The 26,791-nt window shown below is 41.1% G+C and overlaps 1 protein-coding gene across 16 annotated transcripts in view; it reads left to right on the forward strand.

Moving 5' to 3' along the window:
* The window catches only part of FGGY (FGGY carbohydrate kinase domain containing), a 378,919-nt gene that overhangs the window by 249,607 nt on the left and 102,521 nt on the right, over positions 1-26,791 (forward strand). For all 16 annotated transcript variants that reach the window (XM_074334784.1, XM_074334788.1, XM_074334791.1 and 13 more), the window contains 2 exons: positions 4,267-4,374; positions 19,631-19,692. In XM_074334784.1, coding sequence (XP_074190885.1) covers positions 4,267-4,374; positions 19,631-19,692 — 170 coding nt within the window. The remainder of the gene's footprint in view (positions 1-4,266; positions 4,375-19,630; positions 19,693-26,791) is intronic.

Genomic DNA, 26,791 nt, shown 5'->3' on the forward strand with positions numbered 1-26,791 from the left:
TAAACTGTATGTAGGCATTTGATATATTCTTTAATTATGTGTGATATAAATAAAATTAAAGAAACCCACAGTAAAACAAAACATTTGGTTGTACACTATATGCCAAGCACTGAAATCAGCAACAAGGCTGTAAAAATAATAAGACAAGATAATAAATAATAAGGCATAGCCCCTTTCCTCAAGGAACCTTAATCTTCACGAAAGCTCTCCAAGATTCACCACATTTCTCCCACTTTGGCATTGAGGAAACTGAGGCCCAGAAAGATTGCCTTGCGTAAGCTCACCTGCCTAGAATGTGGCAATTGGGAATAGAATCAAGACGGGACTTTGACTCCACCACACTCTGTCCTCTGCTCTTCACAAGTGTATGAGGGAAACGTATCAAAAGCCTTTCGAAAATGAAGCTTCCCTCACCTACTTGTGCTCAAGGCCGAAGGTTTGTTCAGTTTGAGTGAGTACGTGGCTCCAATGGCTCTTGCTTTCTGCCCTGAGAGGCAAATGAAGGATTCAAATGCTAGCCCAGAAATAAGACCATGTTTTGGCGGAGCCAAATATAGACTCTGTCGAGTGCGGTGCCGGCCTGCGTTGTATTTTTATAACCTTGGGCATGCTATTAAACTCTCTGCCTCTGTGTACACAGCTATACAACAGGAATGATGACAGACTCTTCCCGCGGGGTTTTTAGGAGGATTAAGCGATTGAATTCCTGTAATGAGCTGAGAAGAAGACTTTTAGTAAGTACCCAGCCAACCTTAGCTTGTTACCACCAGCAGCACCATCATACTGGGAGGTCAGCGTCCTGTGTGGACACCTGTCATCAGCCGAGTACAATGAACTCTCTCCTTTTAGGTAAGAGAGGAGCTGCCAGGCCAAGACGGCCATCTGCATGGAAAGAGCCTTCACAAAAATGTTGTTTAAATATTTAGGTTTATTACATGGGATGAAAGCATACATAAATATACATATTTTCTTTTTCTTTTTCTCTCTCTCCCTCAAAACGACTATTGCTCGTCTTCCCCAACGTCACAGGGCTTGGAACGGGTTGGAAGTGCTCTGGGAAGTCTGTTGCTGTACCTTTGTTTCTTTACTGTGCTCAGGATGTCTCATGAGAAGCATGTGTCATTCCAAATGTGTGAGCACACACGAGTCACCTCAAAACTCTCTCCCCGGGTGGAGCCTGACAAGCCTTCACCTGACGTTTCTGAGCAGCAGAACCATCATCTTCTAAGGAAGTTATGCTACAGCCGATGCAGTCACATGCTTAAATTGTGAGATGGGGGAGGCAGTACATGACCTTTCTAAGCAATTTATACAAGAAGTTTTAAAAAAATGTATCATAGAGGCCAACATCTGCGTGGGTTCTAAGCCCACCTTGGCCAAATACTAACTACGTGACCGTGGAGAACTTATTCAGCCTCTCTGAGACTAACCTATCAAATGGGGCTATGAATTCTGGAAGGGAAGGGGTGCAGGGCATGAAAAGAGATCATCTAACTTTGGTTGGTGTCCATCTACCTGTCCAAATGCTGAGCCTTAAGTCGTTGTCAACATGGGCTGTCTTATGCATCCCAAAGCTGCTCTTATTTGTCCCAAAGCAGTTTAGAGAGTCGTTTCTAGGGTTGGCATGTGATAAAATTTTCACCAGCAGAGACCGTGATAAAAGTAAAGACCATTTCGTGTGTGCTCCTTCTGGCCAGAATACTGTCCATATCACACACTCACAAATACACTCACACAAAGATACATACACATGCCCTCACGCCCACCTGAATAATTCCTGTGTATGTTTCAGAGGTTAATTCAAACATCAGCTCCTCATGAAAGCCTTCCCTGACCCCCGGACCAGATTACGTGCTCTCATAGTGGCTTTTGGTTTTCCTTCATTTACTTATTGCAGTTTGTAATTACACATTTCTGTGATGATTTGATCAATGTCTGTCTCAGAGTGACCAGTTAGTTGTCCCCGTTTGCCTAGGATGGAAGGGCTTTCCAGGGCACACGACTTTCAATGCTAAACCTAGGGGAATCCTGGCCAGGCCTGAATGGTTGGTCACCTGTTCTGCCTTCCTCTCAAGACTGCAGGCTCCAGGAGGGCAGGGGTGGTGCCCTTTTGTTTACCATTTATTCCCAGTGCCTGGCACAGACTTGGATCACAATAAGAATGCAGGAAACAGCTGTTGAACCAATAAGGAATGGGGTGATCATGGCAGTGTAAGCTGAATTCTTTTCTTACAGGATCCAGTCTTTTGCCCCTGAGGTTATTTTCCCTATTTTAGGTCTTAAATGTCCTTTTCATAAATTATTTTTATTTGACAACATTTCAAGTTGACCATATTGTGTAGTTCCCTTGCCTTTCCTTCCCTCCTTTCCATCTAGGGGTTGGGAATCCTTGCGATTTGAGCGCTCACTAGTTTAGTGAAAAGGGAACTCGATATGTTGGGGTCCAGACATTTAAAGAAGGTCTGTCCTTGTTCTAAAATGCCGGACTATAAGTGTCATGAGGGCAGAAATTATGGGTATTCAGTTCGTTTCTGTATCCCCAGAACCTGGCATAGGACCCAGCATATAAGAAGGGCTGAACAAATATTTGTAGAACAAATGAATGACTAGATTTTCTGCCTACCCTCAAGGCATGCAGGAGTAGACCTGGTGTGCCTAACTTCCGCCCCACCCGTGAACAACGCCTTTCCACAGCCATGAATGTGACTTCAGCATTCCTCCCTGCTGGATGGATAAGAAGCATGTGCTTTTCCAGATGAGTTAACACATGGTCCATCCTGTCTGTCCTGGCTCATTTCTTGATACAGTTTCCTAATACCTAAGAGGACTTCCATGGCCTGCTCCAAAAAGGAGTTGTAGCATCTTGAATACTAAGAGCACATCTCTCACACAGACATGGCTTTGTTCCATCTGTTTCCTTAACCTGGAATGCCCACTCCTCTTCATCTGGCTAAATGCTGTAAATCTAACCTTATGTCTCATTCTCTACGAAGCCACTCCTCACTCCCTGCTTCCCTCAATGACATTTTATGTTTGTTTTTACCATCCCATGGACCACTCTGTATCCTATTTGTCTGTTTACTTGTGGAGCTCCCTCTAGATGGATAGCTTCTTGAAGACAAGAACTCTGTCTGATTCATCTCTGTGTGCCCAGCACCTAAAAGAGAGATGGCATGCAATTAGACGGCTAGTGAGTATTTGTAGAAGGAAGGAACTGTATCCATTATCTATTACCACAAAAATGCTAGGCAACAAACAAACACAATATCTCAGTGACATACAGTAACACATGTATTTTTATTCCTAAATTTATCAGATGGCTGGGTGATTCTGGTGATCTGGGCTTGTTAGCTGCTGGTCGACCAGGAGTATTTGCTGATTTTGTTTGGGCTCTCTCATAAATGTGAAGCATCCCCTGCAACAGTGGGGCTGGCTCAGCATTGTTGCACGTCTTTCCATCCAGCAGGCTAGCCTGGGAATGGTCTTACAACAAAGGTAGAGGAGCAAGAAGAGGAGGAGAGAAGCAGACAGGCCTCTTGAGGCATAGGCCTGGAAAACTGGCGTAGTGTCACTTCCACCTCATTTTATTGGCCAAAACAAGTCACAAGGTTGACCCAGATTTAAGGGGTGGGTCTCCACTTCTCCATGAGAGGAGTTGCTCAGTCGCTTTGCAAAGGAGGTAGATACTGGGACTGGTAGCAATGGGGACCATTTTTGCAATCAGTTTACCACATAGAGGGAGCCAGCAAGGAAATGCCTTGTCACTTTCTTTCCAAAATGATCTCTTTTGCTACCTTGGCATCTAAATGAATTTTTCAGAAAGGTTTCCAGAGATGAAGCCATGCCCTTCCTTTGGAGGGAGTGACTTCCCCACCAAAAAAGGTATTTAATAAGAAGCTGACAGGCCAAAAGGGATTGGCAGGAAATAATTCAAAGTGATGAAAAGCAAGGACCTACAAGCAAGACTACTCTATCCCGCACAGCTGTCATTTAGAATGGAAGGATACATGAAAAGCTTCCCAGACAGGAAAAAGCTACAGGAGTTCCTCCCCGCCAAACCAGTATTACAAGGAATGTTAGAGAGAATTCTTTAAGACAAAAGAAAAAAAAATAAAATAAATAAAAAATATGAACAATAAAATGGCAATAAGAAAAAAAAAAGAAGAAGAAGCTGAATTCTATGGTCATAGAAACATAAGATGAGGAGAAGGCTCCTTCTAACCTTCAGAGTTGATATGTTCACATATGTTGCCCCTTTCTTTCCAGATCAGCAAAGACCCAATTTTTGTACCAGGAGTCTGGGGCCCTTATTTCTCAGCCATGGTTCCTGAGTTCTGGCTGAATGAAGGTGGACAGAGTGTTACTGGAAAACTGGTAAGTTGACACATTTTCATTATAGTCTTTAATGTGTTTATACTGTTGACTAGCTCATTTTGTCACACTACCCATATCCCAAGTATCTGGAAGATTTGCAGGATCCTAAATCAGAAGAATTCATTTTCTCTTAGTGTACAGCCTAGTATACGGTGCATACGCAGCTCGTGTTTGCCAGAGGCATGAATGTTGGTTCAGGCAATGATGACTAACCCATCCTGTCATCTGTCTTTCACACAACAATCCATTTTTCTCATGGCAGCGAGAGTGATATTGTACTTTGTAAAAAGCACCGTGTTACTCTCCAGCCCAAATCCTTCGGTGGTTCCACATCGCCCTTGGGACACAGTTCAAATAGTTTCGTGCATGCATCACTCCCTTTGTGGTGGCCCCCCTCCAGTCCCATACATGGACTTATCACTAGGGCTAGGTTCCCCTACTCACAGCTCCCCATGGCTCATGTTATGCCACTCCTCTGTGCCTGGTATATGCTTCTGCGCCTGCTTGGAGAGTTCTTTATCACCTTGATCATTTTACTCATCCTTTAAGGTGCAACTCCACTTCTTATCACATTCTGTTATTCTCACTGGTTTACGAATCGGTCTTTTCCAGAAATCCATGCGCTCCTTAAAGGTAAGTGTCATGTCATACTTCTCCTCCTATCCGGCTCAGTGCCTGGTTCTTAAAAGGTACTTGATAAAGACGTGTTGAATGCATGCAGTTGTCTAATAGGGAAGACAGAGGCTCTGTAAAAGTGCCAGAGGCACAAGGCACAGAGTTGGCACGGAGCAGGGCTAAGAAACTCTTTGCAGGGGAGAAGGCATTTGTGCTGAGCCTTCAAAGATAACTAGGAACAACCCAGGCACAGAAGGGCAGGACTACTCTTCAAGGCAGGAGAACTGGCACAGGAACAAAGAGATGGAGTGAAAATAACAAGGCATGTTTGAGGGTAATTGCAAATAGTCCAGAATTTCAGCTGTGGCATAAACTTTTCTTAGAAGAATGACTTGCAATAAAAAATTAGAGAGCTGGGCAGGGACCACATCATAACGATTCCCTGTAAAGCATGCTGAGGAATTGAACTGCATCTAGTAGACCAAGACCAAGGGGAACCAGTGAAAGGTTGGAAGAATGGACAGGCATGTTCAGATCTCAGTCATAAAAACTCTGGTTAGCAGCAGTGAGGAGGCAGGGAGAACGGTTTTAGTAGGTTAGGCCTCAGACAAAAAGCCATGAGGGCTTGAATGAGGACAGTGCCAATGATTGAGAACTGAGCTCAGGAGATTGGCAGGCCTCGCAGGGATTAGGTGTGCAAGGCAAGAGAATATGAGACCGAACTTCAATTACCCAACCTCACATTTACTACGTTATATTGAAATCATCTGTGTATGGCCTGGTCTTCCCAGAAGCTCTTCTCAAAGGTCAGTCAAATTAAAAGTGAGCGGCTCCAAAGCTGGATGGGGATGCCAATAACCGTTAGTTTCTGTTTCTTAGTGTATTAACTGTTTTCTACTTAGCTGCCTCAAAGTCCCTTTCAGAGTCAGAGGAAGCAAAGGTGAATGCTAGCTTCAGAGAGCCTGTTCTCTGCCTCTGCTCCTGTGGCAGGTACAGAGATGAATGAAATGAATTAGATCCCCAGCACTCCCTGTTTTAAAGAGCTCCTTACATAGTAGGGAAACTCAGTGAGTCTAAAATAAATAGCATCCATTTGGTCTTAATAACCAGTGCTAGGAAAGTCAAGAAGTAAGACATCACTGTATGCCTAAGGTGCAGTGGGAATGAAGCTTTACGTTCTCCTATTTAAACTAGTGCCATGTATTTATACAACTTTCAATTTAAATATCCATTCACTTTCTGTGACACATTGAAAACCCATTCCTGAAAGAAAGCCGTTTTCACCCCCGCATCATGGTGTAATCATCCTTAGCAGACTCAGAGCTCATAGATGACACAGCCCAAAGGCTTTTTTAACAAGCATAATGATCCCGTAAACCAAGTCTTTGTGCCGGATGCATTGTCCATGAAGCTGTCCATCAACAGATTTTCGGAGACTTAGTATGCAAATTGAACATCTGTGTCAGTTTGGAAATGCTTTTCCCAGCATTTGGCTCAAAGTTTGCTCTGTTGCTATGGATATAAGCCATCTTTGCCCAAACTTTATGATGTATCTCCATAGAGAAGAATTGGGCACTCCTCTTTCCTGAGCCTGAATTTAAATAAAAAAATGTAACCTCCTTTTTTGCCATTAAAAATCCTTCATATAGTCCATGATGGTTTTCCAGAGGAGTCATGGGAATTGTTGGCTTTTATGTAGTTAGTTGTTTGTGCACCGTCAACCAATCAAGCTGCATTTGAAGTTCCAGTTTGGGCAATTCTCCGTATGTAGTTTCCTTGGACATATGGATAAGGCACGATCGACTCATGGCTTCCAGAGTGGGAAATCTTAAGAAATCTATAAGCCAACATAATGGGGCAAAATCTGAATCAAGAATAAAGCAGACTGTCCACTAAAGCATCAGTCCAGAGATACCAAGCAAAGAGTCAGAAACCACCTATAAAATAAAGAGTTAAAATAAGAGTAACAATAGTGACTGTAATAATAATATCAACAATAATTGCACCTTATTGAGTGTGTTTATCTGTGGGAAGGATTTGTATATATAATCTTGTTAATCCTTGAATGATATTCATAATAATCGCTATGTCTAATATTTATTTTGAAGACTTATTTCCCAGTCTCCATTCCAAGAGCTTTCCATGTACTATCTCATTTAATCCTCTCGAAATGCCCATGAGGTAGTAACAGTTATTGTCCGTATTTTACAGGTGCGGAATTGAAGCTCAGAGTAGTAACCACAGCCTGGAGAGATTACCTTTGCACTAATAACGGCCTTTTTATATGGTTCCCTTGCTGTTCACCTTTCCTTTCCCCTTTTTTTTTGTTTTGTGAATTCTCATCTCTGGTTTTACAACACATTGTTGTCATGTAGGACGCTGTAAGGGGAAGTTACATCACTTATGTTTTGTTTCCTATGTGCACCATCTCTCACATGCCCTGAGAGTGTCTGGTTCCGTTATCACATTGTCCATAGCATATTGTAAACATGCACCTACAGCAGAAGAGAGGAGAAGTGAGAGGAAAAGAGAAGTAAAGGAGGAGAGAGGGAAGGAAAAAGAAAAACAAAAAATGATCTAAACTCTAGATTTGAAAAATAGACATTTTATGTCAATTTTACAATTAAGTACAGATCTTCCATCACAAAGCTAGTTCTTCATTCCAAGTGTATGAATAGAACGGTACTTTAAAAAAATGTCCATCTGGTTAACTTCAGGTTGAAGAAAAAATCGGCTAGGATCTTTTCTGGCTCTGGAATTCTTGCTGTTTCATCTGACTGAGATTTGGACTCATTTTTCACTCACTTCAAGCTTGTGCCTCTGATATTTATTTCCTCATAGAGAAACACATGCCCGCATCCCATGGCTGAGCGATTTCAATGGCATCAATCAGGAACCCATCAAGGATTGTCTCATGCTTGTCAATACTCTCCCCAGAACAGTTGTGCAAAACACACTGCTTTTGCCAAGACTTTTTTCACAAAACACCAACCTGTGCCATCACTGCATCCAGGTGTTGAAGCTTATTTTCAGCTGGACCTTGGCCGTCCCTCTCTCCAGGCACCCTGCGCAGTCTTGCTTGAAGACACTTTTTGAAGGGAGGTATAGGGGAAGGTAGGCGAAGACAAGTTTCCAAGCTGCCCCTATGGTGGCTTTGGCTTTCTGAGATAATAGGATTGGGTGGAGAGTGGCCTTTGGTTGGTTTGAACCCAGAATTTAAATTTATGAACTTGAGCTATAGGGTCACGATGTAGCAAGATGCTTTGTGCTCTTGCAATTTCAGGATCCGTCATTGTGAGTGCCTGTTTGCCTCCTCCCATATACCAATGCTGATCAGCCTGGAGCCAGCTTCAGGAAGACAGTCAGTCTTCCGTAAGTGGGTCTTTGAAGAGCATGCAGTGTACACAGTGCTGTACAGGTTATGGAGATAGTGATTTATCCCTGCTTCCATTCACTCATTGTGATTACTCTGGTCCAGGCAGGAATATTATCACCTGATTCCTATCCTCCGGTAGCTTATTATCTTATGGGAAAGCTGCATGTAGAACTGATAATTATAATTTATTGTAGCACATAATAGTAGATTGCACTAACCCTACAGCCTGCTGGGAGCATCTGTAAAGTGCCAAGTACTTTTAGGCCTTATTAAGATTCAGTATTTCATCTGATCTTCACAGCCTGTCTATGTGGTCATTGTTATTGTGTTAGTTTTACTAGTGAATAAATGGAATAAACAGAACAGTAAGGTAACTTGATTAAGGTCTTACAGTTACAAGTGGGAGAGACGTGCTTCAGACCCGAGTCAGCTCCCGGAAGCTCCAGAACTCTCCAGAACTGGATCTGACTTTTGTGGATCTGCATTTCTGAGTTTTTCTTAGAGTTCTCTTGTAGATTCCCTTGAGAATCAATTCTTGTCAAAATACTTTTCAAGTATTTTAAAGCAAACACAGTGGGCAGGCTTTGGAAGGCCATGAGAGGAACCTCTGTGTATCAGTGTTAGCAGGATCTATGTATAGACGTAGGTGTGTCCCCTGCATTTCACATTAGCTAATTGGGAAGACTTCATGGGTACAGAGACCAGCTCTGCATAAACAAATGCCTCCCTGTTCGCTCCTCCTGCCTGGGCATTCCCTGTATTTTTTGTGTCCTACTTGGATTCTTGCACAACTAATTACCTTCCTGCTTCTACTCTTTCCCCACTTACCTCCTATGTCTTAGACAGTTGGGGCTGCTATCATAAAGTGCCATAGACTGACTAGGTGGCTTAAATACAAGAGAAATATATTTCTCAGAGTTTTAGAGGATAGACATCTGTATCAGGGTGTCAGCATGGTCAGTTTCTGCTGAAGGTCCTCTTCCAGGTTGCAGAGGGCCGTCTTCTTCTTGTATATTTACATGGCGGAAGGGGAGAACTCGGGGCTCTTCAGAACCTTATAAGGGCACTAATCCCATTCATGAAAACATCACTGTCATGACCTAATCACCTCCCTAAAGCCCACCTCCCAATACCATCACATCAGTGGTTAGGATTTCAGTGTATGAATTTGGGAATGGGGGGGGGGGGGCACACCAACTTTCAGACCTCAGTACCCTCTCTAAAGATTACAGCTAAAGCAATCTTTGTAAACATAGATATGACCCTTTCACTCTTGGTAGCTGTCCAATTATCTGTAGAATAAAGTCAAACCTCTTTAGAGTGATGCTTATTTACACAGACAGTATTTATTGAGTGCCTGCTGTGTTCAAGGTACCATTCTGAGTGAGGAAAAGGCAGTGAATAAAACACCCTCCTCTGTTCCCCCTCCAAAAATCAGTCCCCTTGTCAAGCTTACATTCTCACAAGAAGAGAGAGATAATACACGGTAACGCAACAAATCATTTTATTGGATCGTGTAAGTTGTTAAAAATAATAGAGGAAAGCTTGTGATTCAGGAAAGCAATTTGAAATTTTAAACAAGGCAGTCGGGGTAGACCTCACTGAAGTGATATTCAAACAAACAAGGAAGGGAAGGAAATCTGGAAGAAGAACATACCAGGCCAAGAGAACAACCGGTGAAAAAATCCTGAGGGGGTTGCTTGCCTGGGTATTACAGAAATAGCAAGGAGATCACATGGAGGAGCAAAGTGAACCAAAATGAGAGTTGTAGGGAATAAGTTCAGAGAGGCAGTGGGGCTATGTTATTGGCCACTGTGTGAATTTTGGCTTTTACTCTGAATAAATTGGGAAGCCACGGAGAATAATGAGCGCAAGAGAGATACGATATGATTTAGGTTTTTAAAGGCTCTTTCCATCTACTGCCTGCTATGTTAGGAATAACCTCTAGGATGGAAAAGGGGGAGATGGAAGCAGGGTGACCAGAAAGAGGCAGTAATCCAGCTGAGGGATAGGATGAAGGCAGTGGAGCTGGTAAAAAGTGGTCAGATTTGGGATGTATTTTGAAGGTAGAGTCAACAACAGAATGTCCTGATGGAGTGGATGTGAAGTGTGCAGAAAAGAGAGAGGTCAGGGTTTTTGCAGGATAACTTTGCTGTCCACGGGGAAGAACAAGTAGATGTCAGGGCGGCAGGGCTTGGAAGGAGACCAGAGTTACGCCCAGTTTTCCGACTGTAGGAACTGATACCCTCTCTAAGGTGATCCTCCCTTATTTGTCTTCATCTTAGTAAAGAGCACTATCATTTATATTTTTATTAAAGCCAGAAAATTAGAATTAATTCTTGATTCCTCCTTTCCCTTCTCTGCCCACATTGAATCCATTAGAATGTTCTATTGATTCTGACTCCAAAGTGTGTCTCACCAATCCATCTTCTTTACCTTCACTCCCAGCACCATTGGCCAAACAACCATTTTCTCTTTCCCGGTCTATGTAAAGTGGTCTTCCACACGCAGCATATAGTTGGGTCTTGCTTTTCTGTACAGTCTTATAATCTCTGATTTTTTGGGGGACTGTTTAAATTATCTACATTTAATGTAAAGATGAATATGGTTGGATTTAGGTCCTCTGTTTTGCTCTTTGTTTCTATCGTCACTTCTGTTTTGTTTTTGTTTTTTTGTTTTCCTCTATCTCCTCTTTTCTACCTTCTTTTGATTAATTAAATATTTTTCAATTTTCAGAATTTCATTTGCATTTCTGTATTTGCTTTTTAGGCATTAGTTTTTGCCTCTTTTGTAATGATTTCTTTAGGAATTATAATAACCATCCCAAACTTCGCAAGTCTACTTAGAGTGCATATTGTTAATCTTCCTGTAAGACATAAGAAGCATTCAACTCTACAGTTTAGTTCTATTTACCACCCCCAACTCTTTATGCTGTAATTGTCATGTGTGATATATACATATGCTGTACACCCAACAGTACAGTAATTATATTGTTTGCTTTAAACAGTGTGTTAGTCTCCTCAGGCTGCCATAGCAAAATATCGTAGACTGAGTGTCTTACACAACAGAAAGCTCTTTTCCTGGCTTATAGATGACCACCTTTTCACTGTGGCCTCACATGGCTTCTTCCAGGTGCATGTGTGTAAAGAGAGAGATCTGGTATCCCTTCCTCTTCTTACAAGGACACCAATTCTGTGAGACGAGGGCCCTACCCTTATGATCTCGGGTAACCTAATTACCTCTGTAAAGCCCCTATCACCAAATACAGTCACACTGGAGATGGGGGCTTCAACATCTGCATTTTAGGAGGACACAATTCAGCCCATTAGAAACAGTCACACATATTTGAAAGAAATTCCGAGAAACAAAACATAACGTTAATATTTGTATTTACCTACATATTTACAATTTCCATTATTTTTAATTTCTTTCTGAAAATTTAAGTATCCGTTTGGTATTTCTCTTCAGCCTGAAGAAACTCCTTTAGAATTTCTTTATTTCTTGCAGATCTGCTATCAAAAAAAATTATCTTAGTTTTTATATTTCTAATGACTTTATTTTACCTTCTATCTTGAAAGATATGTTTCTCAATTTACAATTCTTGACAGTTATTTTTTCCCCTTCAGCACTTAAAGATGCCAATATGTTGTATTCCAGTACTACTGTTTCTTATGAGAAGTCACCATCATTTGTATTGTTCTTTCCCTATGTGTAGTGTATTGTTTTTCTCTGGCTGCTTTCAATGTTTTCTCTTAATCTTTGGTTTTTATTATGGTTTTTTATTATTTATTATTCAGATGTGGTGTTCAAACCTTCTTCCCCCAGGTTTGCTAAACTTCTTGAATTTGTAAATTGCTGTCTTTCACCAAATTGGGGAAATTTTCAGCATTTATTTATTTAAGTATCTTTTTCTGCCCCCATTTGCTCTCATTCTTTGTACTGTGACTTGACTCTAAGTACACGTATTTGAGACCTTTGGCTTTTAGTCCACAGGTCCCTAAGGAATTCTGTTTTCCTTTTCTTCCTCTCTCTCTCACTCTTGCTCTCCCTCTCCCTCTTGCTCTCAGTTAGATACTCTTTCTGTTGGTCTGTTTTCAAGATTATTGACTCTTCTTTGTGTCATCTCCAATTAGCTGCTAGGCCTATCCACTAAATATTTATTTCAGATACTATATTTACCAATACAAGAATTTTCCTTTTTTTTTTTTTCTTTTTATTAAATTTATTGAGGTGACAATTGTTAGTAAAATTACATAGATTTCAGGTGTACAATTCTGTATTACATCATCTATAAATCCCGTTGTGTGTTCATCACCCAGAGTCAGTTCTCCTTCCATCACCATATATTTGATCCCCCTTACCCTCATCTCCCACCCCCCACCCCCCACCCCCCTTACCCAATACAAGAATTTTCCATTTTTAATAGTTTCTGTTTCTTTGCTATTTTCTATCTGTGTATTAATTATGAGAAAATTATCCTTTACATTCTTAAATACTGTTAAACTACCAGCTGTAGAATTCTTGTCTTCTAATTCTAATATCTGTGTCATCTCAGGGTCATTGTCCATTAAATGACTTTCTCTTAAGTATGGATTAATTTTTCTATTTCTCCATGTCTAGTAATATGGGGTCATATTTTGAACATTATGATTAATATATTCTAAGACACTGAATTATTGCTATTTCTCTGAAGAGTATTGACTTTTTTTGTTTTAGCAGGTAGTTTAGTTGGCTCAACATAAACTGCAGATTTTGTCTCTCCTGTGATGGGCACCTACTAAAATCTCTCCTGAGTTCATTTATCCTTAGCTGGGCTACTTAGAATGTAATTCAGAGATCATCCAGACAGTGGGGTAGCATTTATATACACAGTGCTGAGCTCTCTTTCTATGGCTCTCTCCCTTCTGAGATCTCCCCAGCCTTTACTTTCTTGCTGCTGTAATTGCCTTGAGCTTGACCTCTCATTTCTTGTCCAGGAAGGCTGTATATTTCTATCTCAGTATTAGCTGCCTTGCATGTCTCTGATTGGAGCCTGCCCTCAGGCAAAAATCTGTAAAATCAGGAAACGATACATAGTGATTTTTTTTTTTCCTTCTACGTGTCTACTCTACTCCAGCTTCTACCTGATTTTGGTAACTTCCCAGTGTCTTCAGATAATTATTTGATATATTTTGATTGGTATTTATAATTGTTATCTGTGGGAGAATTGATATGATATGAACTATTCAGCCATTATAAGAAGTGGACCTCTAAATGATTCTTTTAAAGCAAATAGGATTAGGTTACTCCCCTGATTGAAATCCATCTGGGTCATCCCATTGTACTTGGAATAAAATCCAAAGTCTTTGCTTGATTTGCCCCACGTCCTATCTCTCTGTTCTCATTTTACGCAACTTTTCTACTCTCTTACTCCAGTCTGGTCTCACTGGACTCCTGTCAATTCCTAGACCATCTGAAGCTCTTCCCTACTGCAGAATCTTTGCATTCGTTATTCTCTTTCCTTGAAAATTATTGGTTCTTTTTTTTTCTCCTTTTTCCTTTTTTCATTATGTCTCAGCTTAAATTTCACCCTCAGGTCTTCCCTGAACCCTCTGTCTAAAGTTAGTGTCCTTATTACAGTAACCTATTTCCTTCAAATCATTAATCACTATCTCTAATTATTATATGTATTTGTTGACTGTCTCTGTCTTTCAGTATAATGTAATCTCCATGTGGACAGTTTGTCTTAAATATTAGTGAATCCCCTTACTTACTATGACTAGAGCAGAGCAGGTGTTCAAGTAACATTTACTGAATCTATAAAGAACCTTATTGATCCAGACTGTGTTTGAATATTTGCCCATTTTCTACTCCTAGGCAGAGCTTTGTGAGAGCAGTGACTTGCGTTTATCTTGGTATCCTGAATTATTTGAATGATGCCTAACACAATGTAGCCATATAGCACATTTGTTTCATGAATAAGTGAACTACATAGCAAACTGTGAAAATATACAGAGCTACCAACTAGTCATTTTCAGTCATGACTGACTAAACTACTCCTGCATTAAGTCAGAATTTATCCACTTGCAGGTGAAGTTGTTCTAAGCAAAACGAGAGTTAAAGTGGTAAAAAACAAGTTTGTATTTTCTTTCAGGAATGTCTGTTGTTCTTAGGAATTGTTCATTATGAAAGCCCACAATCCTTTACAGCAGCATAAAAGAAATTGTCTAGATCGGACTTTCTTCCTTCATTAGATGTTCACGAGAATTTTAAGGCTGGGGAAAATCAGGCAAAATGTTTTCACTTCGAGATAAGAAGACTAGTTAAGTAAAGAGTTGGAATAGCTTAGATGAGAAAAGTGCCATTACAGGTAAATACAAATGAAAAAAGGCAGTCGTGACAAATGAGGAACATTTCTCTGAGCCTAGTGATTTCTTTATCTGCAAAGCAAGGTAACAGCCTCAAGACTGATACATAAAACTGATTTTAAAAGAGAAAACCCACCACGCAGCAGGTAGCCTTGTCTTAGCAAAATCGTCATAGAACTTACAATTCTTAAACTCTAAGTTTGCCTTCATGTGTTTTTCTTGTCCTGTGAACTCTCTGCCAACAGTTTTAATAGCTCAGGCAGTGTAGTTCTTTGTGTAATTTTACAAACAGTTGGTTATTTGTAATATTAAATTATTAAACATTTTAGAGAGATGGTTAGAAATGGTCTTGTCCAGGATCAAGCCCTGAGCCAGAACTGAACTCAGGTCTCAGGATTCCTTGTGTGTGTTCTGTCTGCCATATCAAGGGTCAAAAACTCAAATACCTGAAGGAGTCAGACAGCATAACTGAATAAACAGACTAGACAAGTAAAAAATTTGTTTTTACTTCCACAGAGAAATGTTTATTTTAGTTCATACTACTCTAGCACTGAATTCCATGGTCCTTCCTTTGACAGAGATGGGCACAGAGAAATAGAGCTCTGCTACTAGTAAAACATTCATGCAATCATGATGATACATTGATGAAATCCAGTGTCTGTTGTTGGGAAGTGCTAGGGAGTAGCGGTACCTCTTACAGATTGAAGGGTGCAGGCCTTTCTCAAGGGATCGGTCACCACTCAGCTCCAGCTGACTCTTGCCGTGGGGGAATGGGTGGCCCAGTGTCTTCCGTTTATCAGTTCTTCAAAAGAAACCAAAATCTGGATTTCAAGTGAAATATCCAAATTTTAAAATATTGGCTCATTTTGAAAAACATGTTCCCCAAATAAAATACATCTGTGAGCCAGATGCCACCTCATACTACCCATTTTTAAATTTTATTTCTGTGTTATACTGTACTGCATCTGTCTTTCGCCCATGTTCCAAATACAGATACCACCTTTATAATGGAAGGCCTGAAAATCCTGCCCAAGTTATATATTATAAGATGGCCTTTCCCTCTTGATCTAGACCTACAAGTCATCTTGAAGAAGATCTGACTATTCAGCTCAATATTCCTACCTATCCAAGTGATTCGTGGACTTTTCTCCCTCCTCTTACAGCTGCCTGCTCTCAGAGCTGAAATCTGAGAAGATGGGGGAAACAAGAAAATAGTCATAGAGGTAGATTAGCACTGTCTATGTATTTCTAAGGCAACCACTTGGCAAATACAGTCATTGTGGTTTAAACTTGTTATTCCATTGGAAAACAAATAACCACTAATGGGACACTATGTTCTATATTGTGCTTACTGCATTAGAGACTAAAACGTGCATAGAGAGGTCAACCATAGGAACAGGCACTCCAGGCTTTGGAAATGAGTGCTCAGTTATTTGATAAATGGGCTTGTTCTTTGCTCACCAGGGTAGGTAGGCCTTTCCCACCAGATGCTGTGAAAAACAAAAACAAACTAACAAAACGCAGCTGACATTTGAAATCTTGTTCTCTCAACAAGTTTTACTCTTTTGATGGTACCCCCTTCTTTTGACTAATAGGTGTTATGAACTGAAAGCCACCTATGTACTACACCTTCACAACAATCTTGTCTGCAAAGCGTATTTTATTATCCCATTTTACAGTCGTAGGCGCTGAGGCTCTGAGACGTCAAGTAGCTTTTCTTAGGTAGCACTGAATAGAAATATAGACCACCAATTGGAACCTATGCCTGCCTGTTTCCAAAGCCCATGTTTTTTTCCACTAAGCCCCTGTTTTAAAATGTAGATTTTATTATTATTGAGGTCTGATGAGGCGAACAGATCAGGAGATGGTTGTCATTGAAAGGATAGTTTGTTACAGTTCTTAAGAGGAGGGAGCCTGCCATACCACGTGGGACCAGGTGGGAAGCACCACAGTTGTCTCTACTTGTCTGGTACCTGGCCTTGGGATGATTAGAGCAGGGAGATAGTGGCATATAGAGGAGGTGGTAAAGAGGTGGGCTCTGGACTAGTTAGTTTGCATAAAAAGCATGCTCACAGGTGAGTGGAGTCCTTTACTATCTCTAGGAATGGGCTAGCCCTGGGAGGGGCAGGTAGTCTCTCCAAGGTTAATAAAGCCCCAGATAGCAAAGCATCAGAAATACAGAAAATTAAAAAGACATGATTAATATGGCCACATTTCCTTCTCTTAGACTTAAAAATTCAGTATCACCCGTGCCTCTGAATTTCTTATATTCTGTAACTGGTTAGTCACTAAATGTGTCATATATTTTTTAAAATGTGTCTTATTCATGCATTCACATGTGGGGGGCATTGTTGTTGGCACTGAGGGGTGGGAAATAATGAAGGTCTTCATTAAAAGAGCTTAGAGTGTAAAGTAAAAGACTGACATGTAAACTAACAATTGTAAAAGAGCTTGACACATGCCACAACAGAGCAAGGACAGGGAGAATTTGTGCCTTGTGCTCCCACTATCAGCCTCTGAGAGTGTCTGCCTTTCCTGCTCTCTGCCTGCTCATCTCCCTCTCCTGCCTGCCCTACCAGACTAATTTTCCTGGACTCCGCCTCATTTTCCTCCCCAGGTCAAAATAATTTCCTGTGGTCTCTAATCCGATAAAACTATAAACATTTACCTGATTTTTCAAGATCCATTGTCTGCCTAACCTTTCTCGTTCATCCAATATTTCTACCACTTCATTTATTCTTTAACACACATATTAATTACCCTGGGACCAAATTGTGACCCACACAAATGTAAAGTGTGTGGTAAATGCTGCCAAGAAGTCCATGGTCCTGTGTGAGCACGAGGTGTGCCTCCGTTATGGCTTGTGCATCCCACGTTGATTCAACAGGTATTTATTGAGCATCTGACATGCCAAGCGTGGGGCTTGACTCGTCTCCTTACGTCCATGATCGTATGTGTCTCTCCTTCTTCATGTCTCTGCTCTTCACTGCCTCCTCTCTGGCGTGCCTTGTCTTCAGCCCTTTACTCCTCCAATCTCTGCCTGTTCTTGGACTCTCAGCTAAAGCCTCACCTACCCTAATTATATACTGATTGCCAAGTTATTGATCCCTTACTTCATGCTACTATGCATTGTATGTATTGTATTTCTTATTTGCCACTGTATTCCTGGAGGCTAGGCACAGTAGCCAATGCAATAGGCATGCAGTAAATAAGTGCATCCATGCGTGTACCACACGTGCTAGGTTCTGTGCTTCCTCCTGGAAACTCATTTAAATCTCCCTTCTTTGAACTCTGAAAGTGCTTCCCACAGAAATTAGCATCAAATCAAGAAATGCTTTGCTGATACAAACTCTGTAAGGTCCAGAATGTGTCTCGTTGTAGTACCCCAAAGCTGAACCTGTAGGAAATAAATACTCAAAACCTGCATGTTTTTTGTTTTTCCCATTGAAGTGACCAATTGCTTTGATATAATTTTGAAACGTTATGCAGAAGCATACAAATGGAATTCAACAAATGATATTACACCTGGAAGTTTAATAGACAGTGTGGCTTAGTAGTTAAAAACAAGGACTTCAGATACAGAGAGACCTAGATCTGTCACTTACTCCCCTGTGACCCTAGGCAAGATTTTTTATCTCTTTTATGCCCAGTTTTCTCAATTTCATAGTGGACAGTGGTATCTTTTTCATAGCACCATCATAGAAATAAATGACATAATGTGTGTAAAATGAGTAGCTTTCTATTAATGTATAGTAAATAAGTCAATAACTTGTAGGTGATAGTATTTATACTATTGTTGGCTTTAGGGTAGATACTCTCTACATCCTAGCAATCCTGTTTTAAAAGGAGGCTGGGGGAGGGGAAAGGAAGTTATTGAAGCTCAGAGCAGTTAAGCGACTTTCACAAAGTCACACAGTTAGTATCAGAGCAGGATGCAAACCCAGCCACTGTGCCTCCAGAACAAATTCTCTTCCTCCTTAGACAGCCCCAGCTCTCAGGAAACATGCTTGGAGAGACTGTCTCCATAAGGCCAAAATAGCCACGTGGTTCATCGTTTGACTGAAAATAAATCTGTCAGAATGGTTGTTGTAGCGTCCTGGAGATTCATGTAAACATTGAGAAAATACAGAGATTATGTTCAGGAACCGAAACATAGTGTTGGGTGTGTTCTACCAAGCAGTGTAACAGCGTGGGGAGCATTTCTCTTCCTGATGCACATTAGCACATTACATAATATTTTGTTCAGACCTACCAAGCGCATTAAGGAATAAAATCTTCAACATGGGATTTCAAATGAGAAGAAGATGGTTGTCCCCAGAATGCAGACATTTCTGTCCTTGGAGAACTGTGTCCCAGTTTCTCATGTGTTACCTTTTCAATCAGTGGACGTTCTCTTGATAGCTTTGGGACAACCTTTTTTTTTTTTTTAACTGAGACTCCCTCCTCGTAGCCTCTTGCATTGAACTTCTCCATTAGTAAGATAGAGTGAGTAATACAAGGTCTGACATTGCCCTGGGGTGACAGCCTGGATCAAGAGGTGGAAATGGTACGAATCAGAGATTCATACTTAACACCCAGGTCCCCCACCATTTACCTGGAGTTACCCCTCCTTCTGACTCCTCTCCTCGCTCATTCTTGGACCTGATACTACCTGCTGCTACCAGTTCAATCTTGGGAGTTTCATTTCCTGGTACTCTTCTCTTTAAATGTCTTTGTTTTGTAAATCCAGGAGGCCAGCGCTAGGTTAGGCAAAGCTAGGTTTCTGAAAGAGCTGAGACACTCTCGCTGAGTTAGCATTTTACCATTCTTAGATCCTGTGTGGACAAAGAGTTGAAAGAAACACATTTTACTGTATTTTTTCCAGCTTCCACATAGATTAGAGAAACTATAAAACTGACCCATGTCTCTTGTTTTTCAGATAGACCACATGGTACAGGGCCATGCTGCCTTCTCCGAACTACAAGCCAGGGCCACAGCCCGGTAGGTACCCCGTCTCCTACCGCTTTCCACGCCTCACGGTTTTGAGGGTTTTCACTTTAGGCTGCTGTGTGATTTTCAGAGCCTACGGGCAATGAAATGCCTGGCAGTGCTTGGTTATAAGGCAGTCATCCAGATGATCTAGAACATACAGGTATTAATTTTTTAAATGATCTAAGAGAAATCAAAGAACTTAGAGATCCCCCCAAAATATGCCAGGAACTGTGGATGAGAAACTCTGATGTAGTAGAAGGAACATGGACTTTTGGAGTCAACATTTCTTGGGTTCAAATCTGGCTTTCCTCCTTACTTAGTGTGTGACCTTGAGCAAGTTATTTGACCTCTTTAAGCCTGTCTCTTCATCTGTAAAACTGAGGGTAATAACTGATATGGAGTGATTTCCAGGATATATCCTTAAGTGGTGAAAGTGGAGTACAAAGGACATGTTGACAGTGTGTTCCCTCTCGTGTAAACAGAAGGTGATATAAGAAAATAGATGTATATTTACTCATTTTATGCAAAAGACATATAGGAAGGTTAAACCGGAAACAGATTGGTTACCTATAGGGGGTAGGTAGGAATGGGATGGAAAGAATGGGGGAATGGGGCAGGGTAGTGGGGGGAATGACGCTTTTCTGAGTACATGTTTTTATGTGACTCTAACTCTTAGAACCATGGTAATGTTTCATGTCCCCCTGAAAATAGATAGAAGGTAGGTAGGTGGGTGGATACCAGGATATATGTATGTAGTGGGGGTGGGCAAAAATGAAATACAAACAGTAAAAACTGAACCTACTGTATTAATAATGCACAACATAACTACACTAAAGGGGGTTTGGGAAAGAAAATAACTAACCTAAGTAGTAACTTGGTGAAAGAATATTTTGACAGTATGCTGTATGGCTAAAGGTAGCATAACTGTACACGAATATCATAATCTGATTTCCAAATCTGTTTTTCCGAGATGTATGGTTAGCTATTCTGAAAATCCTTTACGTGTACATTACAGTTGAGCAAAATAAACATATTGTGGTAATGACAGCCAGGTTTCTCACAAATAGGGTTTCTCACTCATATTCGTCTATGAGTATACATACGTATATTCCCTAGCTCTCTCTGCTGAGGTGGCCTAGAAACAATCACACCCTAGTAGGAATGTGCACACCTGGTTTCTAAATGCCATTCTCCTTTTCTTCAATAAAAGTCATCAGGACTTCTCAGAAAAATGGTCAATTCCAGGGCTAGGGCAGAGAAAATACATGAACATTTTGTGATGGCAGAAAGTAAGGAAGTACTCAGAAAGGAGACGCGGAATACTCAGGAGCAAGCTTTAAGAATCTCAGTGGCCTAATCAGGGGCAATTTAATCAACAGACTAAATAATTATAGTATAAAATAACCCCATGAGGCCACACTGATGTAAATAAATAATTAAAGACATAAATACATGGGAAAGAAAGGACAGATCTTCCTGTCCACGGTTACGACAATGTACTTAAAATTAATACATGTAGGAGAAATAATGGAAATAGAAAATCATCATTAGGCGAACACACAGCAATAATTGTTGCAAGCAAGGGTCATCAGTGAATGCTAAAATTAGTGAGTGAATATATAATGCAAAGCGGAATATTTGCGTAGTCCCAAAGTATCTCACTACAAGATACTTAGTAATATAAAAGGGAAAATGAAAATTTCACAGTGGAACAATATGTAAGGCAGACAACACCTTACCCTTACAAGCAATCAAAGCTAATAAGACAGGCAGTAAGAGATATCAACCTCATGTATGTCTTTTATGATGCACTGAGGACACAACATCATGCCTGTAATGTTCTTTCCAAAAATACAGAACCTCAGTGTAAATATGAGGAAACATCAGACAAACCCAAATTGAGGGATGGCCTACAAAATGATTATCTAATTTGCTTCAAAAGGAGATTATGAAACTTAAAGAATTACCATTGAACTGTCCCAGTTTGGAGGAGTCTAAGGAGCTATTACAACCAAAAACAGTGTATGACTATCGATTAAATCCTGGACCAGAAAAAGGACATTAGTGAGGGAAAACTGTCAAAATTCAAAGACGTATGTAGATTTGTTAATAATACTGTATTTATGCTAATTTCTTAAATGAGGATAAGGGAAGTCTGTATTATTTTTGTAACTTTTCTGTAAATCTAAAATTATTTCAAAATGAAGTCCATTTATTTTAAACTTTTTATGGTAATAAAGCTTAACTGGGCTTTTTCAGAAAGCAAGACAGTTTATAAATATTAATAGAGAAACCCCATGTAACTAGTAGATGGATAAAGCGAGACAGTCTAAGGTTGAGCTTAATATCATAGACTCTGGAGCCAAAATGCCTGTTTCTCAGCTTTACCCCTTAGTAGCTGTGTGACCCTGGGCAGTTTCCTAACCTCTTTGTGCCTTATGCCTCACTGTAAAGGGAAGTGATAATAGTTAGCACTTCGTTAAGGTTGTTAAAAAAATAAAATGAATTAGAACCGTGGCTGACACAGAGTAACAGTTAAGTGTCAAGCTGTGATAGGTGTTCAGTAAATGATAGTGGTAGAGACAGAAGTAATAGTGACAGTTATTGTCGGTCCTTATATTAGACATTTCCATCCCACCAATGGGCTTACGTTACAGTAGAGGAGGCACACCTGCGCAGAGCAGAGTGAACTGTGTACTGTATTAGAACAGAAGCAGTGTGCCGTCGGGTGTAGGAAGGAAGGCCGATCATGGCAAGGAGAAGTGCTTCTCAAGCTTTCCCTTCTAGGAATCTCTAGTTTCCATGCCAGTACCACCGAGAGGGATCACACCGCCATAACCTCATCAACTAGCACTTTATTTGGCTAAGAGACCGTATAACCTAAACAGGGGTTCCTAACTTCAGATGATCAGTGAACCCCTTAGTCGTATGCTGGTTTTGTTGATGATAATGCATGCATTTCTGTTAGGAGAAGCCATAACTCTCATCAGATTCTTGAAGGGCTCCAGCATTTAGAAGCCGCTATCCCAAAGCCAAGAGCACTGAATTTGGAGTCAGATCTAGATTTATACCCAGCTCCAACATGCATCGTTATGTGAAACTCAGGGTCCTCATCAGGATATGGGAGAAGAGTTAAGAGCGAAGCAGCCTTGGATACCTCTAAGAACTCCTTTTGACTTTAGGAAGGGAATGTATTTGGCAAGACTTTGTTAAGTGTGCTATGACAATAACTACTACTTCTTCTGCTACTATTACTGATGATTATAAAAGAGGAGGGAGTTTCGGCAGTGGTTGTTCTAGGGTTAAGCAGCAGATTTGGAGCGTGTGGTAGAGCAGCAACAACACTGGACTGGGAATTAGGGGCCTTGCATTCTTGTGTCAGTTCTGCCATAAATGTGTTGGTGACTCAGTTTCTTCACTCATAAAATCTCAATAATACCACCCTGCTTAACTCATTTTATAGGTGTGATTGGATGAAAGTAGATCATGAAAGTGCCAGTCTGAAGATCTTAAAGCTCAACACAAACCTGAGGGATAGTTAGACTTTGCAAGGAAATACTCAAAATTTCCAGAACTTTCTTCTATAGATGAACCTCATGTGAGTAGTTTTTACTGAAAATAGGAAAGAAGGGTTTATGGATTAACATGCAAACTCCGAGAAACAGCAGCATATAACAGCCATTTATAGAATTCCATCTTGGAGTCAGAACTGGGTTTCAATCCCAACGCTTTGCGAGTGCCAGCTGGCTTCTGCCTTGCTGCCTCCCAGCTACGTCCCTGTGTTTCTCCTCTTCAGAGCTGTGTCACCAGAGCACTGCTTGCACTCTTGGTCTCTAGTTCCTCACTTTGTACTCCTCCCTGGCCCACTCCAGTTTGAATTCTGTCACCATCAGCGCCTGAAACATTTAACGTGAAGGACCTCGGCGACCTCTGTTTGATAAGTCCTTACTCAGGACGTGGCCCAGCCCCCTTCCTTGAGCGCTCAGCAGCGCGTGGCACCAACGACGCCTTCTTCCTCTCCTCTATGACACTCACTTTTCTTGGCTTCCTTTCTGGAATGTCACTCTCTCCCAGTTTTTTGTTTTGTTTTGTTTTCCTGTGTCTCAGAATCCTCCTCCCTTTTGATCTCTTTTTCAAGTCCAGGGTCTTTTCTTGACCGTACCATCGAAGTCCATCACAGCTAGGTTCCCTCTTCTCTCTTTGCTTTCTCTTCCCAAGGTGATCCAATCTACACCCTTGGCTTTCATTTCTTTCTCTATTTTGAGGATTCTCAAACTTTATCTCCGACTCATATATTTAGCATGTATTCAATAAATGTTGGTTCTCTTTCCTTTTCACTTTCCTTCTATTGTCTTGCAAAGGACCGTGCTTCTCTGTCTTCTCACATCTATGAGTAGACTGTCCGAGGACTATGGGACCCGTTGTGCTTTGGGTCTCAGGAGGAAGCAGACATCACTATTACTACGGTGAAGCTGGCTATTTGGAAAGGACAACACATCCCATGGAGTCAGAAACCATATGCCTGTTAGGGTGTGACTCGGGGCTCTGCAAATAGCAGTGCAGGCCACCCCTGTCTTCGGGCTTAACCTCAGCAAATCCTAGTTGAAACTGTAGAAACGAGTGTTGATAAACAGATTTAGTATTTTATACCCTTGATTTACCCTGATCCTTTTAGACAAGACATCACTGAAGAGAACTGTCTTGTGAGCTTATAAATTAAGTAAACACTAACTAGATGTGCCCATGCATGTAACTGGCACCACAGTCTCTCTCTTTATGCGGCCAACAGCCAGATATTTCACTGCTTAGCCAGAGATCACCTTAACATTGATCGGAACTTTGGCTCTATTCCTCTACACTAATTATTGTCTTATTCTCTTATAAAACCTTGACTACCAATGGCTCAGGATGAGGTTCTGGTGATGGCAGGGTTTGGTGGGAAGATGTTGGCATAATCTGTTTAAGTACTGAATTCCAGGTTGTCAGCAGAGCCAAGTTTAAAGTCCATTCCTCTGACTGTCTGATGAGTGTCTTACAGGCATTTATGATACAAGAGTAAACAACGGTGGAAAATAAGTCCCTGTTTTCATGGAAATTACACACACACATGTGCGTGTATGTATATGTGCTTATTTGTACGTGGCAGTAGGAGTTAGTGGAGAGAACACATGTACACACCAGGGGTTGATAAGCATTCCAAAGAATGAGACAGAATGAGGGGCTTTGGGGTGATGGGTGGGAACCATTTCAGACAGGCAAGCCCTCGTTGATGAGGTGACACTTGCGCAGGACTCTGAGTAAAGAGTGGGAACAAGTCCTGGTCATATGGGGATCTTCAGACCCTCCAGTCTGAAGGAACAGCAAGGCCCAACACCTTGTGCAGCTCCGGGGACATTGTAGAGACCATTATGGCTAGAACAAAGTGGGAGATGGCAGGGGACAGGGGAGGGTTGAAAGTTAGCCAAGGGCCACACCACGTGAGCTATTGTAGGTAACTGTAAGGACACTGGATTTTGTTCTAGTTTTCAGTTTTTGAGCAGGGGAAAGACGTGATCAGATTTACCTCTTAAAAGGATTAATTTGGCTACTCTGTGGATAGTAAACTATATCATTGGTGGGGGTAGAGGGACAGAATGGAAGATATGGCCCCTGATCTCAGTGAGCTCAAAGTCCTCTGGAGGGGAAGAATGTAAACAGAGAAGCCCAGCCTGTTCTAAGTTACTTTCACGGAGGTCACGGCAAGCAGTTGTCATTTCGCGTGTGATTCTGTTGGGTCCAGGTCCGTTAAGATTATCAGCATGAAGTTCTCCTCATTCAAATTCTTTCACACTGTCTTTCTTTTCTTCCGCTTTCCCTGGATTTTTCAGTTATTCCTTTGAGGATGATCAGTTTTTCTTGGTCTGATGTGTTCCTCAGACTTTCTTTTGCTTCTGTGATTCTCATAATCCCTCTGAGGATCAATTTCTTAAAATGTGCTGGTCCCCTATATGCCAAATCTCCCTGTTAGGGGCTGTGTAAATCCCCAGGGAGCAAGGAAAGGGAACAAAAGGACAAGAACGTTTATTAAGAATTTTTATTGTCCCTGGCACTGTACTTAGTGATAATTTTGTGTATGTTATCTCATTTGATTCTAGAGGAAGAAATGAATATTATAGGGATCTCTCAGACTACTTCTAACAATTGTTCTCACTTTGCATTCTGCTCTCGTGCTCTCAGATTGCTCCCTGGGCCTTTATGTCTTCTTCAACCTCGGTCCTTCATCTGACAACGGGGGCCGTCAGTCTAACAGCCAAGTCTATACGTAGTAGGCTCCCTGAGTTAGGGCATTCATAGAACCAGGGTGAAGATATTAACACCGCTCATCCCCTAGGCTATGCCAGGATAATCAGTACATTCTTGATGGCTCTTGGATAGAAATGCTTGTTAAACAGAAATAAGCCAGATATTATAATGCCATTCTTTGGCTTCTGTTTTGCATGCAAGGATAAGAAAGTGCTCAGGGCATCAGGGTCCTCTCAGGAAAACTGAGGGCTATGCTGACTTAGGAAATAAATTCTCAGTGCCTGACACATTCGGGGGAGGGTATCCAAGATATTTGTTCCTTTTCCCTGCCCCCGTCTGAGGTGTACCTGGAATGTAGTGTACATATGACTTCCGAGATCCACCCTTTGGAAGCCTCTATATACAATGAGATATAGAGGTATCAACAGCCCAGAAATTCCAGTTCTAATATCCTATATTAGATCCATATTTATTCATTTTACATTTCAGTAACTATGTGTTGAGCACCTGGTAGAATGAATAAGATGTGGCTCGTTCCCAGAAGGAGTTCAGAGTCCACAGGTGGATACTGGTAAAATGAAGAGTTAATTGTCCTGCAGTGGAGGAAGTATCATCCATCCATTCGATTATACTCTTGAGTGGTGCTACATGACAAGTTCTCTGCCAAATTCTGAATGTATACTGGTGATGCTCTGCCTTCATGTAGCTTACAGTCAAAGGAGGCCATAGGCAGTTAACAAGTAAATGAACAAGTAAATAATTCTACAGTGACCATGCGTGATATGAAAGAAACAGAGTGCAATGATAGAATGTCAAGGAAACCCCA

This window comes from Rhinolophus sinicus, linkage group LG06 (assembly GCF_036562045.2).
Source record: "Rhinolophus sinicus isolate RSC01 linkage group LG06, ASM3656204v1, whole genome shotgun sequence".
NCBI lineage: Eukaryota > Metazoa > Chordata > Mammalia > Chiroptera > Rhinolophidae > Rhinolophus > Rhinolophus sinicus.